At 43.5% G+C, this 16,311-nt stretch overlaps 2 protein-coding genes across 4 annotated transcripts in view; one reads left to right on the top strand and one right to left on the bottom strand.

Moving 5' to 3' along the window:
• Nucleotides 1-13,820, bottom strand: part of prkdc (protein kinase, DNA-activated, catalytic subunit) — a 44,232-nt gene extending 30,412 nt beyond the window's left edge. For both annotated transcript variants that reach the window (XM_061064856.1, XM_061064857.1), the window contains exons 1-30: nucleotides 13,569-13,820; nucleotides 12,579-12,655; nucleotides 12,395-12,499; nucleotides 12,003-12,077; nucleotides 11,707-11,815; nucleotides 10,955-11,067; nucleotides 10,748-10,847; nucleotides 10,593-10,648; nucleotides 10,457-10,487; nucleotides 9,838-9,995; nucleotides 9,581-9,727; nucleotides 9,217-9,381; nucleotides 8,924-9,092; nucleotides 8,721-8,770; nucleotides 8,485-8,601; nucleotides 7,197-7,346; nucleotides 6,961-7,067; nucleotides 6,413-6,572; nucleotides 6,219-6,305; nucleotides 6,021-6,140; nucleotides 4,449-4,608; nucleotides 4,258-4,367; nucleotides 3,212-3,299; nucleotides 2,955-3,118; nucleotides 2,694-2,846; nucleotides 2,240-2,347; nucleotides 1,931-2,157; nucleotides 1,109-1,203; nucleotides 461-563; nucleotides 23-156 (exon numbers count right to left, since the gene is read on the bottom strand). In XM_061064856.1, the coding sequence (XP_060920839.1) occupies nucleotides 23-156; nucleotides 461-563; nucleotides 1,109-1,203; nucleotides 1,931-2,157; nucleotides 2,240-2,347; nucleotides 2,694-2,846; nucleotides 2,955-3,118; nucleotides 3,212-3,299; nucleotides 4,258-4,367; nucleotides 4,449-4,608; nucleotides 6,021-6,140; nucleotides 6,219-6,305; nucleotides 6,413-6,572; nucleotides 6,961-7,067; nucleotides 7,197-7,346; nucleotides 8,485-8,601; nucleotides 8,721-8,770; nucleotides 8,924-9,092; nucleotides 9,217-9,381; nucleotides 9,581-9,727; nucleotides 9,838-9,995; nucleotides 10,457-10,487; nucleotides 10,593-10,648; nucleotides 10,748-10,847; nucleotides 10,955-11,067; nucleotides 11,707-11,815; nucleotides 12,003-12,077; nucleotides 12,395-12,499; nucleotides 12,579-12,655; nucleotides 13,569-13,716 (3,586 nt within the window). In that variant the 5' untranslated portion in view covers nucleotides 13,717-13,820. The remainder of the gene's footprint in view (nucleotides 1-22; nucleotides 157-460; nucleotides 564-1,108; nucleotides 1,204-1,930; nucleotides 2,158-2,239; nucleotides 2,348-2,693; nucleotides 2,847-2,954; nucleotides 3,119-3,211; nucleotides 3,300-4,257; nucleotides 4,368-4,448; nucleotides 4,609-6,020; nucleotides 6,141-6,218; nucleotides 6,306-6,412; nucleotides 6,573-6,960; nucleotides 7,068-7,196; nucleotides 7,347-8,484; nucleotides 8,602-8,720; nucleotides 8,771-8,923; nucleotides 9,093-9,216; nucleotides 9,382-9,580; nucleotides 9,728-9,837; nucleotides 9,996-10,456; nucleotides 10,488-10,592; nucleotides 10,649-10,747; nucleotides 10,848-10,954; nucleotides 11,068-11,706; nucleotides 11,816-12,002; nucleotides 12,078-12,394; nucleotides 12,500-12,578; nucleotides 12,656-13,568) is intronic.
• A 1,689-nt stretch (nucleotides 13,821-15,509) lies between these two features.
• The window catches only part of arhgap29a (Rho GTPase activating protein 29a), a 47,345-nt gene continuing 46,543 nt past the window's right edge, over nucleotides 15,510-16,311 (top strand). The window contains exon 1 of one of the 2 annotated variants that reach the window (XM_061064985.1): nucleotides 15,510-15,689. The gene's annotated coding sequence lies outside the window, so the exon portion shown is untranslated. The remainder of the gene's footprint in view (nucleotides 15,690-16,311) is intronic. The other variant, XM_061064984.1, reaches the window with a different exon arrangement.

Genomic DNA, 16,311 nt, shown 5'->3' with positions numbered 1-16,311 from the left:
TGCACCTGATGGGACGGCTCACCTGGGAGGAGAGGTATGAACTCATAGAAGAGCGCCATACACCTGTGTCTGCACTCGGTCTGAGGTCGGCCACATTGTTCCAGGAGCCACGAAACCACATCGGAAAGACTCAGCCTCTCGTCAGGGGGAAAGCCCCTGAAAGAAGAAAAAAACATGGTAACCCATCTATCCATCCATTTTCTTAAAAGCTTTTCCTGTTCAGGGTCGCAGCGGCTGGAGCCTAACCCAACTGTCAGCAGTTAACTTAACGAGCATGTCTTTGGACTGTGGGAGGAAGCCGGAGAGAACCCACACATGCATGGGGAGAACATGCAGACTGTCAGACGGGGATTCAAACCAGGAACCTCCTCGCTTCCCCAGTGTGCAGCCCCACCTGTAACCACACACACACACACACACACACACACACACACACACACACACACACACACACACACACCTGGGGACACGTCTCTTTGTACTCTGCTCGTTCAGACTCGCAGCTTTCTGTTTGATGATTCTCTTCAGGTGATCGATGGCGCTGCCACACTGCTGCAGCGTACCTGAGGATGGAAACAACGACGTCAAACCTTCGGAATTTTAGAGATTCAAACTCAACTTGCTTTTAGATGTGCACTATGACGCCGTTAGACGAAAGTTAGCAAAGAAACATGAAAAATAAATGTAATAGTGATATCTTGACTTTGTGGGAAAAGCTGCATTTGAATCAAATAATTATTAAACTGCAGAATCTGTCATATTTAGAAAAGGATAAAAACCTCTTCTTTTTGCCAACAGTTTTAGCATATATTATAATCTCTGCTCTCCAGATGTTAAGACATGTTTGTTTGGAAGAGACTCAATGATGATTCATTCAGATTTTTAAATGTGTTTGTCACTTGAAATAAAACCATGTAATAAAAAAAAAAGATCCTTTCAACCAAATGTGATGCTAAGCAACCTACGTGAGAGAGAGAGGAGGGGGCGGGGGGAGACGGCTCTACATAATGTTTTGAATGTTCAGAATCTTGCAGCATCTTAGATTGGATTAGATGTTTATTGTAATCACATTTATGAAGTCTGAAATCACAACTAGAAGAATATTTACCCATAGATCTCTCATCTGAGTGAGCCAGAGACAAACTCTCGATGAAAACGACGAGAACCTCGAAAACAAACTGCTCCACCAACGCGCTCTCCTCCCTGCAGAGACAGAACGACAACACTGAGCAGATGTAACCAAAAACATCGAAGTCACCACAATTATAATAATAACTTTATTTAAAAACACAGGTTTACAAAGTGCTTTAACAAACAGCAAAAACAAGAACAAACTTAACCAAACACAGAAGAACATAAACAACAGCAAGGACATAACAAATGAAAAATACTAAAAATAATTAAATACAATTCAACAGAAAAGAACCCAAAGTGCACGATACCCAACAGACATATATAACCCGACCATCACAAGAACCATCATAAGAACCCAGGAAACACAAGAACCATCATAAGAACCATCATAAGAACCATCATAAGAACCCAGGCAACACAGGAACCATCATAAGAACCATCATAAGAACCCAGGCAACACAAGAACCCAACAACACGAGTTGAGACCAAGAGGAGCAAAGATTTAAAAAGATGTAAGAAACTAAAAGAGCTAAAAGCAAATAAAAAGATAACAGCAATAAGAAGGTAAGAGAAGTAAAAGAAATAGAAACAAGTGGTTAAAGGATAAAAAAAACCAATAATATTAATAATATTAATGAAAATAAAAAGTATATATACATATAAAACATAAATAGACAAAGTAAGTAAGATAAAAAATGACCAAGTTAAAACGTAAAAGGAGTTAAGATAAGAGCATAAATACGAGACAACAAAGAGAGGAAAGTGAAGAGTCCACACAGAGAGACGAGCTGTGTACCTGAATAGTCTGTAGATACTGTTGAAGGCTAACGCCGCGCCGAGTCTTTTGAAGCCATTGGGGTGAAGCGCCAAGCTGTAGATCCGTTTAAACAAAGACTTCATGTTCGTCGGGCTCTTCTCCTGCTGCTTCGGGGTCGTTTGTTTGATCGACCATTTGACAAACTCCTCGATGCAGCGGCCACAGAAGTCTCTGAGAGTGCTGTCAATGGGGTCAACCACGCCGTCCTGAGAGAGGAGGGGGTTCAGGTGTCAGATGAGGAAGCAGAGGGGTCACCTGCAGAGTCCCTCATAGAGGAGAAACACTCACCATGATGGCCTCCAGGACAGCCACTGTATCCTGACTCTCAAACTTCTTGTTGTTTGTGAACCAGTGGATCAGCTGCATGACCAGCGGCTCAAAGAGCTGACGGGTCACCTGGTGAAGAATTCATTAAAGTAGACATCATGAAGTCTGAGAGAAATATTCGGCTGTTTGTGTTCACACATGGAGCTCCTGAAACATCAGTTTTTCAGGAGTTTTCTGCAGGTGTGAAAGCCCTACTAGAGAATCTGTTAAACTCCCTAATGAATGGATGAAGATTTGATTTCTGTGTCTGGTCATTTATCTGATCCGTCATCTTGGAATTATCTAGTTCAAAAGAATCGCGTTAAACAGCCCAGTAGAAGAACATCATCGAGAAAACATGAACCTCCCCCCCCTTCTGTCTGTTTCCTGTTAATGTCTCTCCCTCTCTTGAATCATGTCTGGTGTCACATCGTACCTGATCCACATCACAGGCCAGACGCAGCAGGACAGGAAACAGCTTCTTGTGCAGTTTGTACATCGGAGGTAAAGTATTCGTCCCTTCGACCATCTGAGCACTTTTTCCCACCATGTAGACCACCAGACTGTGCAGCAACTCACAGGCGGCGACCTGCAGCAAGACACAGGACAGACCGGGTTTCAAGCAGGCTGAGGGAGCTGTAGTCATGTAGACGTTTAGTTTGTGATGGTGGGAACTCTCTGATGTGAGAGGACTTACTTTGGTCTGCCTGTCGCTGGTGGACAGAGCCAGCTCGCTGATTCGAGGCAGGAACGGGTCGAGGTAGATGACCGGTTTCATATCAGCGAACGGCACTGCAAAGCTGAGCCTCTTCTCAGAGTCCCAGGCCACAAACTTCTTCATCATCTCCTCCGATGACACCACTGCAGGTGAAATAAAAAGAGGGTCACCAAACACAGAGAAAACCTCTTTACACAGAGTCATGTGTTAAAGCAGAGAGTGATGTGGAGCCTCACCTGTCACAAGGTTCCTGTTCAGCTTTCCCCCCAGGTGGCCGAGTAACTTCACCACCCGGAGCCTCACCGCCACCAGAGGAGCCTCCTCCTACATGCACGCAGAAGACATCAGTGAGCTCCAACACAAAGCTTTTCTACGGTGGCCCTGAAGGCCAAACTGCAAAATCATGCAATAGCGCCAAGATGGAAAGCGGTGCCCGACACATGCCGTGGCACATAATAATAATAATAGCTTTATTTATATAATATATATAAAAATATATATTTATAAAACAAATGTTTACAAAGTGCTGTGACAGACAAAGCAAATACATCAACACGATAACAGAACAGAGATCAACAGAGAGGGCAAAATTGTAAAAATGCAAATAACAGGAATAAGATTCAACAAGCAGGTATGGAGAGGCAGTTCAGTACAATGAAGGAGAATTAGTTTAAAATCAACCAGGAGAGAAAAAAATAAAATTGAGGGAGAATGGGATGACATCACATCACAGGCTGTAAACACAGAATGAAGATAAAAAGAAGGGATGAATGAATGAAGCAACAGAGAGCTGAAGAGTGGCACTTCTGAAACAGCAGAGTACCACACTATTAACACTTTAATTTCCTGCAGTCTATGAGATGATGATGCCTTCATTTGGGATAGGCATCAACTCTAGACGAGTCCTTAAACTATTTTTCAAACACATCTCGTGCATGTAAATATTTAACCGAGTACAGAATCAGGAAAGCAAAGCCTGCTTCACATCCTGCACACATGCGAGCATCATTCTGCGTTTTCTTGGACACATGTTGAAGTTCATCTTTGTTTTTTCTCCTTATTTTTGATCCACTAACTCTTTTGCCACGAATACAGAGAGGCCTTCATTTGTCCAAAACATGCAGCTACAGGCGAGTAAAGGGGGAGGGGCTGTTATTAGAAGCTTTATGCTAAAAAGGTTTTTGAGCTACACATCTCGCAAAGCTTCCTATTAGGTGTCCGAGACTGACATCGTTAATGCTGAAAGAGAACATGTGAAATCACAGAGAGAGCTTTTAAGTACCACGGTGAGCTGGTTGGATTTCTTCAGCAGCCTCGTCATCACGCGGCTGTAACCTCGTTCAGTTCTTGAAGACACTGAAGACATCACCTCCCAGTTACTGTCCTCTTTGTCTGCAACATACAGAGATCCATGTTAGTCTTCTGATGTCTCTGTGGACTAACTAACGTGGGGGTAAATGCTTTGGGTCTTACTGTCGCTGGAGGTGGTCTTCAGGTACCCGTCCAGCAGAGGGAGGATGTTGGAGTAGCAGGGCTGCATGGTCTCCGGGGCGATGTGCGAGGACCAGTCTTCAAGAGCATCGAGGGCGACGCTTGCTAAAGGAACGTGACTCAGACCCATCTTCAGAGCCGCCTACATTTTACACACACACACACACACACACACACACACACACACACACACACACACACACACACACACACACACACACACACACACACACACACACACACACACACACACACACACACACACACACACACACACACACACACACACACACACACACACACACACACACACACACACACACACACACACACACACACACACACACACACACACACACACACACACACACACACACACACACACACACATACACACACACATACACACACATACACTGAGTAAAGAGTCCATCAGTATTGACTCATCCATTCATACACATTCACACACTGATGGTAGAGGCTGCTGAGTAAAGAGTCCATCAGTATTAACTCATCCATTCATACACATTCACACACTGATGGTAGAGGCTGCTCAGTAAAGAGTCCATCAGTATCAACTCGTCCATTCATACACATTCACACACTGATGGTAGAGGCTGCTGTGTAAAGAGTCCATCAGTATTAACTCATCCATTCATACACATTCACACACTGATGGTAGAGGCTGCTGAGTAAAGAGTCCATCAGTATTAACTCATCCATTCATACACATTCACACACTGATGGTAGAGGCTGCTGAGTAAAGAGTCCATCAGTATTAACTCATCCATTCATACACATTCACACACTGATGGTAGAGGCTGCTGAGTAAAGACTCCATCAGAATTAAAGGCAGGCTTGGTAAAACTAGCATGACTTTGACTCGCTCTGTCTTGGTCTTGTCTTGTCTGCCTTGGTCTTGGTCTTGTCTAAGTCTCGTCTGGCCTTGGTCTCGACTCGGTCTCGATCCCTTACTGCCTTGGTCTTGTCTAAGTCTCACCCTGTCTTGTCTTGGTCTCGATCCCTTACTGTCTTGGTCTTGTCTAAGTCTCACCCTGCCTTAGTCTTGACTCGGTCTCGACCCCTTACTGTCTTGGTCTCGACTCGCTCTGTCTTGGTCTTGGTCTTGTCTAAGTCTCACCCTGCCTTGGTCTTGGTCTTGACTCGGTCTCAACCCCTTACTGTCTTGGTCTTGACTCGCTCTGTCTTGGTCTTGGTCTTGTCTAAGTCTCACCCTGCCTTGGTCTTGGTCTTGACTCGGTCTCAACCCCTTACTGTCTTGGTCTTGACTCGCTCTGTCTTGGTCTTGTCTTGGTCTCGATCCCTACTGTCTTGGTCTTGACTCGCTCTGTCTTGGTCTTGTCTTGGTCTCGATCCCTACTGTCTTGGTCTTGTCTAAGTCTCGCCCGGCCTTGGTCTTGGTCTTGACTCGCTCTGTCTTGATCTTGTCTCTCTCGGAGCATTCTGGTCTCAGGTACGTCTTGGTCTTGGTTAGTGTGGTCTTGACTACAACACTATCACATTCACAAAGTGACACATTTAAAAACAGCCCACCTCCAGAGCGGGACAGTACGCCTTGATGTCGAGGGCAATGATGTTGTGATGCAGTGAGAGGACGAACGTGAGGCAGGAGGCGAGCAGCTCGTCTTTGTACTGCTTCATCCTGACGCACACCTGGAGGGGAAATAAAAGGTCACTCAAACGACCTGCAACGTTTACATCCCTTAAAGAAATACTGTAAAGAGACGTTACCTCTTTTCCAAACTTAGAGAAGAGGGCAAAACTGGCACTCTTCACCGAGTCACTGTGAGGGGACGAAGAGCTCTTCAGGCCAACTCCCTGTTCAAGAGAAGGTTTTTTATTTGACTTAAAAACTTTATGTATAAAATAGAAGAGCGCACAACAGGATGGAAAACATTCACATTCTGCAGTAAAGGAAATATTACCTGGTAGTATTTGATTCTTTTTGATATTTTCATGTTGACAGAGAGCAGTTTGTAAAATCCACTGACGAGTGGGTTTCTGATGGAGTGGAGGATGAGCTCGTGGCTCAGAGGATAAACCCACGACTGAAAATACTCCACGTGGTTATTCAGCAACAGCTCGCTGCGGAGAAACAACAAGAATCAGGGTGTCTGCAGGCGGCTAGGAGTTAAATGAAAATTTTTTGAAGACCTTTAAATGTGACCGACCTCCCTGGTTGTGATATTGATGAAAAAATAAGGTCAAACGGAAATAAGCACAAATGAACTTTAAAGGTCACATATTCTCCTCCTCTTCTTCAGTGTAAATAAGTCTCAGAGCTCCTAAAAACATGTGTGTGAAGTTTCTTGTTTTAAATCCACTTTGATCCATTTGATCATGTCTATAAACCCCTCTATTTCAGCCCTGCTCAGAACAGGCTGTTTCTGTGACTGTACCTTTAAATATGTAAATGAGCTGTGTCTGACCACGCCCCCTCTCTGAAAGTTGGATTGTGTTCTGTCTCCGTTACCTGCAGAAGTCGACCAGGTTGATAAAGGCGGTGAAGTCTTTGATCTTGTTGGGCAGCAGGTGAGCTGTGGGGTCGGAGGAGGGCAGGACATGAGCATCATCAGGAGCCTGAAAGAAGAGCAGAAAGGTGCAAACGGATTCTTTTATTCAACTGACAGAAATCTTAATTATGTTTCAAGGGAACATTTCAAGTCACCCAAAACTGTTTCCTAACAAGGTAAATATGTCTCCCTTCACCTCCTCTCCTGATGCCACTTTCTGCACGGATAAATCCAACTTCTCCACGATTCGGAGGATCGATTTCACCAACTCATCATAGAGGAGACGACTCAAAGACACGAGGGCGGCGTTCTGACTTTCAAAAGCTCCGTCCAAAAATCCTGAATCCTACAGAGGAAACAGAGACCGAGACAAAGAAAGATTAAGATTAAGATTTACTTTATTGAAATTCTGTTTTTACACTCTGTAAGTCATGCAACACACACATAGGCTGAAATACACACATGCACAAACAGGATCCTATGGACATGCACTAATGGAGAGGTCTCAGAGTGACGGAGCTGCCCACAGCGGGTGATCCTGGGCTGATGGTGGGGGGGAGGATCAGTGCCTTGCTCAAGGGCACTTCGGCAATGCTCAGGAAGTGATCTGGCACCTCTCGAGCTACCAGACCAACTTCGGGATTTGGTCCGCACCGGGACTTGAGCCGGCGACCCTCCAGTTCCCAACCCAAGTCCCTACAGACTGAGCTACTGCCACCCCCTAAAGGAGACAGAGTCAGAGACAGAGGAGACAGAGGAAACAGAGACAGAGCAAACAGAAACAGAGACAGAGGAGACAGAGACATAGACAGAGACAAAGGAGACAGAGTCAGAGGAAACAGAGACAGAGGAAACAGAGACAGAAGAGACAGAGACAGAGTCAGAGTCAGAGACAGAGGAAACAGAGACAGAGACAGGTGACAGAGGAGACAGAGGAGACAGAGGAAACAGAGCCAGAGGAGACAGAGGAAACAGAGACAGAGGAGACAGAGACAGAGGAAACAGAGACAGAGTCAGAGGAAACAGAGACTGAGACAAAGGAGACAGAATCAGAGACAGAGGAGACAGAGACAGAGTCAGAGACAGAGGAGGCAGAGGAAACAGAGAGAGTCAGAGACAGAGACAGAGGAGGCAGAGGAAACAGAGATAGAGTCAGAGACAGAGGAAACAGAGACAGAGTCAGAGACAGAGACAGAGGAGACAGAGGAAACAGAGACAGAGGAGACAGAGGACACATAGGAAACAGAGACAGAGTCAGAGACAGAGTCAGAGGAGACAGAGACAGAGTCAGAGACAGAGGTATGGTCTTCAGTGTTTCCCACACAGGCGATAACTGGGCAGGCCGCCCAGGTATCGTGTGTCTTTGAGGGGAGGAATACTAAATCATATATCGCTCTCTTCATGAATCAAACCTGCTGAAGTTAGTAGAAGCTGCTGACGCTTTACATACACAACAATATAAGAGGAAAAGAATTGAGCTGCACCTTCAGCCGATCGCAGTCCAGGAGGTTTTTAAACAGAGCCAGGTAGTTCTGACTCGAGGGAACTTTCCACTTTCCAGCTCGGACTTGTGAGGACTCGGAGGAAGCGCCGTCTTTGTCCTGAGAGGAGACGGACATACAAATCGAGACCGGCTAAATGAATTGCATACAAACAGCTGAGTAAATGTGCACATGTGTTTGTATTTAGATATGAGAACATCTGAGAAAGAGCTTCTGACCTCGGACATCACGATGGGTTTGGAACAGACACGAATCAAGCCCTGGTGCACTGAAAGACAAAAGTAACAGCCAATCAGCAGCAGCATGTGGTAACACACCGAGCTGTCACGTTATTGAATCTATACACTCCTCGTCACACAAAGAGGTGTTGATAAAAACAGGACCCGCTGAAGGCAGTGTTCTGACTCATCGCTCCACGTACCCACAGAGCTGATGAAACTCCACAGAACGGGTCCTTTAGAGGCCATGGCCACCAGCACCTTCAGGATGGACCTGCAGCACGCACTCTGCATCCTCTCACTGTGCTGAGGGAAGCTGTCGATCTGCACCACCAGGAGGCGCTCCAGCAGAGGAGTGTACACCTCTGGGATCTGAGAGCAGAATAAGATGATCACTCTGGTGTGTTTTTTTTTTTTTAACTTCTGTAGGATGGTTTAAAGGTTAAAAGTCAAGTGCAGTGCGTCAATGCAAACGTCAGACTGTGATTTTTTAAACCTTGTCCAGGTGGATGAGGACACTGGCGATAGAGTCGAGGAAGCTGGGCAGCTGGTAGAGGCTGTCGTCCTCCCCGTCAGACTCTGTCAGGTACATCTGCTTACAGCGCTGAATCAGCTCCGTATACATCAGGTCCACATCCTGAGGGCACACTTTCTTACACGGCTGCAGGAGGAAAATATGTGATTTTGTAACCAGAGGTCCACATCCTTCATAAACAACAACAGAACCTGAAAGAGTAGATGTGAGATTATCTAGCGGAGCATGTAGAGGAGCCAAAATCTACCCGCTCATCCTCGACTCTGGGGAAAGCAATAAGCAGGTTTTGACATCACATGAAAGCAGATGAGGATAAAGAACGTACGCCTGCAAAGAATCCGTATCCTCGTATGGCGATGGACAGCTCCTTATGTGTCGAGTCCATCGTCTTGATGATTCCGCAGAACTTCTGCATGAAGAACTTCAACTTGCTTTTGTGCTCCTCGATATTCTCGGCCACCAGCACGGCGACCTCCGAGTGATCACATGATGAATGTTAGAATTTATTCTGACAACCAGCCCGTCAGTCCACTTTTTTTTTTTTTTAAACGTGTTTCCTGTGAAACATTTTGCAGCGCTCACCTGTTTGAGGAAGGCCTCGAGTGCGTAGTAACTGGTCTTCTTCATCTCTGCGTTGATGTGTCCGCAGAGCTTGGACATGACCTCGAACAGAGCTCTGTAGTGATCCATCAGGCAGCCGCTGAACTGAGAGGCATGTTTGGCAAACAGTCGCAGCCCGGCTGTGGACGAAGATAACAGAGAACTTTATTAATCTCCAGTGAAACTCTGAAGTGTCGGATTGATCCAAAACTACTCAACAAAATAAGAGTAACACAAAAAAAAAACATCAAACATGCCTGAATCAAAAAAATACCCCGAGTCCCTACAAACTCAGCTGCTGCCGCCCCAGAATGGTAATAGTATTACTAGTTTGGTATGTCGGTTATACTAAGAGGAAGAAAGAACTGAAACTGCAGCAGGCAATGAAACGTGAACGATGATAAGTATGTCAAAATGCACGTTAAGATGTGTAATCGATCTGTAATCGTGACAAACTGCCTCGGTATTGAAAAGTTATTCTGCACAGTAAACATTAAACTACTGCACATAAAAAGTAAAAAAAAGATTCACAGGAGTATTTTTAATGCCGTGTGTTAATCTTCATATTTCTCACTGTGGAAGTGTGAGTGGGCGTCCTTACCAAACGTGACAGCATAGCGGGTCATTTCCACCTGCAACAACAACGAGAATCAAGAAATGATAGGAACGATCTCAAACTGAAATATTTTGTTTCTTATAACCACCCCTCCATGTAAAGCTGAGTTCATGACATTTACCTTGGGACTGATGGCCTTCAGGGCGTACTGAAAAATATCCCGAGATGTCGCCGGATCTGAGTGTCAAACACACAAACGGATTGAGTCATGGTGCGTTCTCAGCTCCTCTTGTAAATGTGAAATAAACAGAAATGGAAACTCAAGAACTAACACACCTTCCTCCATGGTCTTGGTGAAGTTGACCATCAGAGCGGTGAGTCCTATCAAACATCCGGCCACGACTAAGAGTTTGGGTTCTTTTGTTGCCGACGTCATCTGCAACATGAAGGATATTTAAAAAACCAACATCTTAACTAATGTGACGATCTGATTCCATCCGGCTGCAGGATCAGGACACAGCTCAGCTGCACCTGTAAACATACCTGTTCTTTCAGCTCCCCCAGATAAGCTCTGTACAGTTTGTCAGAGTTGTTGACCATCTCGCTCGGGTGAACCTCGGCAAGAACGCCCAGCAGCTCGTAGATCTTCCCCAGAACTGTCGCAAAGGAGACAAATAACCATTACATTTCACCGCCGCTTGTTTTAAATTCAAACATTATGATCAGGAATAAACAGAAAAGTGGTTTCAGGCATCACACAAAGACGCTGCTGTAGAACTGCCTTGGACCTAAAGATGTCTTTTTCTCTACCAATCAAACATTTTCACACACACTCCTGAAAAGTTCCAGAAAATGTCAGGTAGGCTACCCCAGAGATCTTACAGAGTTACACATGCACCTCACAGCGGGAGATCATCCCTATGGTCTATAGTCGTGTGTTGGTTCAGGGATATAAACGCCACCACCCCCTCTCACTCGCTCGCGGTGAATTCTGCTTCATATTTCCACGCTGCTCACATCAGCTCACTCTGACTTAAATGGTAAATGGACTTGAGCTTGTATATTTCACTTCTAGTCTTCTGAATACTCTGAAAACATGTGGCTGCAGGAGCTGAGGAATCGAACCCCCAACCCTCCTGTTGAGAGACGACCGACTCCACCAACCACAGCCGCCCCTTCATGTGGAATCTTTACTGAGGGGGCCCGCAGGAGAAACTGAAAAATGTGTCTGTTTGCGTTCACACATGCAGCTCAGCCCGAAGTGTTCAGGAGTGTGAAAGCAGCAGAAGATTCACCGGAGTCTGAGAGTTTGCTCTTCTGACAGAGCTCGCTGTAAAACCTATTGAACATGTCGCAGATTCGAAGGTCTGCGGCCACAGTGGACGCCCTCGTGGTTTGGAGAACCTGCAGAGAAAGAGAACGATTTGGTCCGATCAGCATTTACAAAATAATGACCTGTTAAGAAATAAAAAACACTCGCAACTAAATCAAACCCAAATAAGGAGTCAACGGCGGACACATTCCTTTGGTCTTGTTGAATTTGACATGGCTTATGTGAAATAAAATACAGAAGATTTAAAGAGACACTGACCTTGATAAGGAGCTCCAGAACTGGAGTCCTGCATTTGGCTACTTTTTCCTTGGTGTACACAGCCATGCACGTGTCCTGCATGAGAGAATAAAACACACTGTAAACATTTCACCTTGTTTGTGGAACTGTTCCATCACAAAGTGGAGGTCACTGAGTCATTTAATGTTAGACAGTAGCCCTCTTCAGGCGGCCGTTTCAAGCAATGTGAACTCAGACTGGGACATCGATATTACGTGGTCACAGAATCTATATGACGGCACAGAGACGTGATGACGGCTGAGCTTAGTTACTACACTCTAAAAAGAAGCTTCTCATTTATATGATTTAGACTTTTTAAATGACTCTCCCACTCTCATGCAAATATGTTAAAAGCTGCAGAGTAAAACTCTCACTTTGATGTCGATGGCGTACGTCTTCTCCCATCCTTTGACTCTCGGCGAGACTCGGTCCAAGAACTTCTCCAGAAAACACAAGATATCGACTCTGGTGTCCCGGAGCTGGAAAAACAAAAAGACATTTCTGTCAACATGAGAACCTTTAAAAATCTCTGACTACGTTATGTTCCTTTAAACGCACCTCGTCGGATGTCAGGGACTTCCTGAGGAAGATGAGCAGTCCACAGTCTTTGGAGAACAGTAAGGATGTGTGAAGAGCTGCAGGATGAAGATCAATTAAGAAGGAGAGTGTGTGCATCAGACTCAAAACATTTAAATCTGCAGCAACATTCAATAAAGACAGCCAACAGCTCTGCACCTGTAAACCTTTAAAACAGAAGATTACACACACTTCATGTCCCTACTGCACTAGAGGTACACTGTAAACAAACTAATCACAGTTACATGGGAATTAAATGATTGTTTAGGTATCAGGAAGGAGGAGCACTTAGGGCCTGGCAGTTAGATCGCACCCCATTTACGGAGGCTGGAGTCCTCCGAGCGGGCGGCCCGGGTTCAAGTCCATCCTGCTGCTCTTTCACCGAATGTCGTTTCACTCTCTCTCTCCCAATTTCATACCCTATGTATCTCTATCTAGGTCAAAAAGGGACCAGTGTAGGTTATGTAACTTATCAGTTTGACATAATTGAGTGCTTATCCTTTCATTGGAGCACAAGTTGTGTTTATTTAAATAAAGTTAAATTATCACACCATTCCTACAGTTCTTGAGCTTTAGATTTAAATATTGTTTCATTGTATCCGCCTTTATGATCTTTATGTAAAACAAGTATTAGATGCAGCTTGCAGACTATCGCGTGGTTTGAACATCATGTTGTGATTGAGCGTCACCGCCCACCAAGATGCAGTTTTGGCGGATTGTTGTGATGGAGGCAAACTGGCTAAAAAATAAAGTTATCCACGTTTTTTTAAATGATTAAAGCACGAAGAAGTAATTATCGAGTTCCAAAAGTCCTAATAGCACTCAATCCTTTACAGTATTCACTGATCTTATATCACAGAAGCAGCACTCACATTAAATATGCAGATTTGTGAATGGGGTCCGGCGCAGGTTCAACGCGTCCCTGTAACATCTGAATGGACTCATAAACACACTTTTCCTGATTTGTCTTACCAAGATCATTCTCTGTCGGGGCTAGCATGCACTCCTGTCCCAGGTCACCCACTATGTCGTGACATTTCAGCGCCGCAGCTCGCGAGTCTTCGTCTGAAAGTGACTCGTGAAGTTTGAGGAGGAGCGCGTGTATCCCACTTGAAGACATGGCTGCAGCTCTGGTTGTGATGCTAAGCTAACATTAGCATCACAACCGCTACAATAACTTCTCTTTATTATAAAAGCGCAACAAAAGTTCTCACTGCCAAACAACACAGACTCAAGTCACTGTGAAGTGAGCCTGCGCATGATTCAATTACGCACATCAGGAAGAGCCGGGACCGGATACACACTACAACTGCTTCAAAATAAAAGCACCGAAGAAGTAGGAAACATGGATATCAGATGACACGAATGCTTAAAGACTGCGGCATATACATTATAACTGCCCTGTTGTGGTATTTTCTTCAACGTTGCTTCTCTTTTATTGGGGATTAGACTGTTTACCTCATCTTGACCGTTTGACCGTCAAGACCGTTTGACCGTTTCTTTTTGATTGTTTTATTTTTTAGTGTTCACCGGAAACGTATTTTGTTAATATCGCTACTTATTATAGATAATTTCAACTTTCTGTAGAAGAATTGTTAAAATAAAATTACAATAGGTGTTATTAGTCTGAAATCTTTGTCAAAATCTACAAATATATTACGTGAATGAAAAATATTAAAATGTACGGAGTCCCAGAAGTCACAAAAAGCGAACATTTGTATTTTGTGCGCACACGATAATAACTTGTTTCCACATTGAAGGTAATATCTTGTGAGCACAAGTAAGATAACAAGATCATTATGTATACAATATATATTTATATATATTTTTTACTTTTGGGGATTCAGGGTCGCTGTAAAAATAAGTAGACATTGATACCTTTGTCTCAGCCAAAGCATCGGAAACTCGTTTTAGGATGATAAATAAAGTCCTTTGAATAAATGTTTAGCCATAAATTATCACAGTGTGAACCTTATTATCTGAGGTGAGCTGCAGCCTCGTGTGGCTGCATTTCCTCCGCTTCACCAGCAGGGGTCATTCATGAGTTACTTTGAGCTTGTAGCGCTTATTTCAAGAGATGAGATGAAAAGTCATAAAATGTAGACTAAAGGTAGAAATCAAGATATGAAAAGTTATAATGGTGATGAATTAAGTCAAAGTTCTTTGAAAAAAAAGTCACAACTGTGAAATTTAAAGTAACTATGAAATAAAAGGTTGAAATGTAGAATAAAAAGTCAAATTAATTCTGAGACAACATCTTAATTATGAGATGAAATTAAGCAATACAAATACATAATTAAGAGATTAAAAGTCCTAATTTTGTTTTATTAAAGGTAGAAATCAAGAAATAAAAAGTCATAATTATGTCTTAAAATTAAAAACTATGCGATAAAATTCATGTCATGTCATGATTTTTGGATTAAAGGGGAAATTAAGAGATTAAAAAAAGTCAAAATCATTCAGTTGTTAGTTTTTTCATATTGCAGTCACTGACAGATTTAATTTTACATTTGTCTCTATAATTCATTGATTAAATTAAACCTTAAAGTCTCCGGATACTTTGTTTGGCTTTTATTTGTATTTTTTTGAGTGTTTCCGTCGTGTAGGTTATGGTGAGGAAATTATTAATTCTTCCTTAAATGTTTACTTATCAAATTAATCTAATAAAGCCTGATCATTCGTATTTTATGAAAAGCATCACAACCAACCTTAAATGAAGCTTAAAGTTGAGAACGCCTGGACATTTTATTTTGAAGGGCATGACCGGATGTTTGTCGTGTTATTGTGTGTTAAATGACACTTTAAAACTCAGACACCTGTTGTTAAGGGAGGACTGCACACACACACGCACACGCACACACACACACGCACATGCACACGCACACGCACACACACTGACTCACTAATCACATGGAGAGCGGACTCAGTGGAGGAGCCGGGATTCAGAGGAGCTGAGTCGGGGGACTGTGAGGGGTCTGCCGGGATCCGGGTCTACGCGCGATTCGGTTGTGGATTATTTTGTCGATTTTCTAAAAGATAATTTTACCGTTTTTGGATTTTTATCTGCTGAAATGTTCCAGGATAAAACACCAGGTTTGTAATTATGTCTGATAATATGTTACATACCGTTTGTTTGTGCGTTGAGCAGCGACGGACTCCTCACGGCGAAATGTTAGCGAACTCCCTTTAAATGTAATACTTAAATGCTGATTGTAACAACATTAAAGCAAACGATACTGTTGCTGTGTGAAAACTCACTGAAAACACTTTTATTCGAACCACTAATTTGGCATCAATTTAATACAAGAATTACTTTAACAAAAGTCCGAATTTCAGGTTTTTCTTCAGGTTTGTTACGGAGCGAACTAACGTAAGAGGCTGCTGCGATCTGATCACAACAGTTTTCAAAGTGGAGATTTTACAACAAAAACGAATTATCAAATCATATTATTTGATTTGATGTTCGCCGAATTATTAAGTGAACATTGAAACTACAACAGCTGTAACTGAATTCATCTTTTTTGATCTTATCGAGAGAAAAGCAAGAAATAAATCAGAATTTGGGGTTTTTAGACGGCAGTGTCGCGTTCCTGGAGATGCGCTCAGCTTGGAGAAGAAATTAAGTGTTTAACCTCGTTCTCTGCGCTTTCCTTCCTGTTTGACACTTTGATTTTGTAATTAAATGCATGATCTACTTTCCCACTACAATCTGAAT

Source organism: Labrus mixtus, chromosome 19 (assembly GCF_963584025.1).
Source record: "Labrus mixtus chromosome 19, fLabMix1.1, whole genome shotgun sequence".
NCBI lineage: Eukaryota > Metazoa > Chordata > Actinopteri > Labriformes > Labridae > Labrus > Labrus mixtus.
The sequence above is the reverse complement of the archived record's forward strand: the minus strand, read 5'-3'. Positions and strand labels throughout refer to the sequence as shown.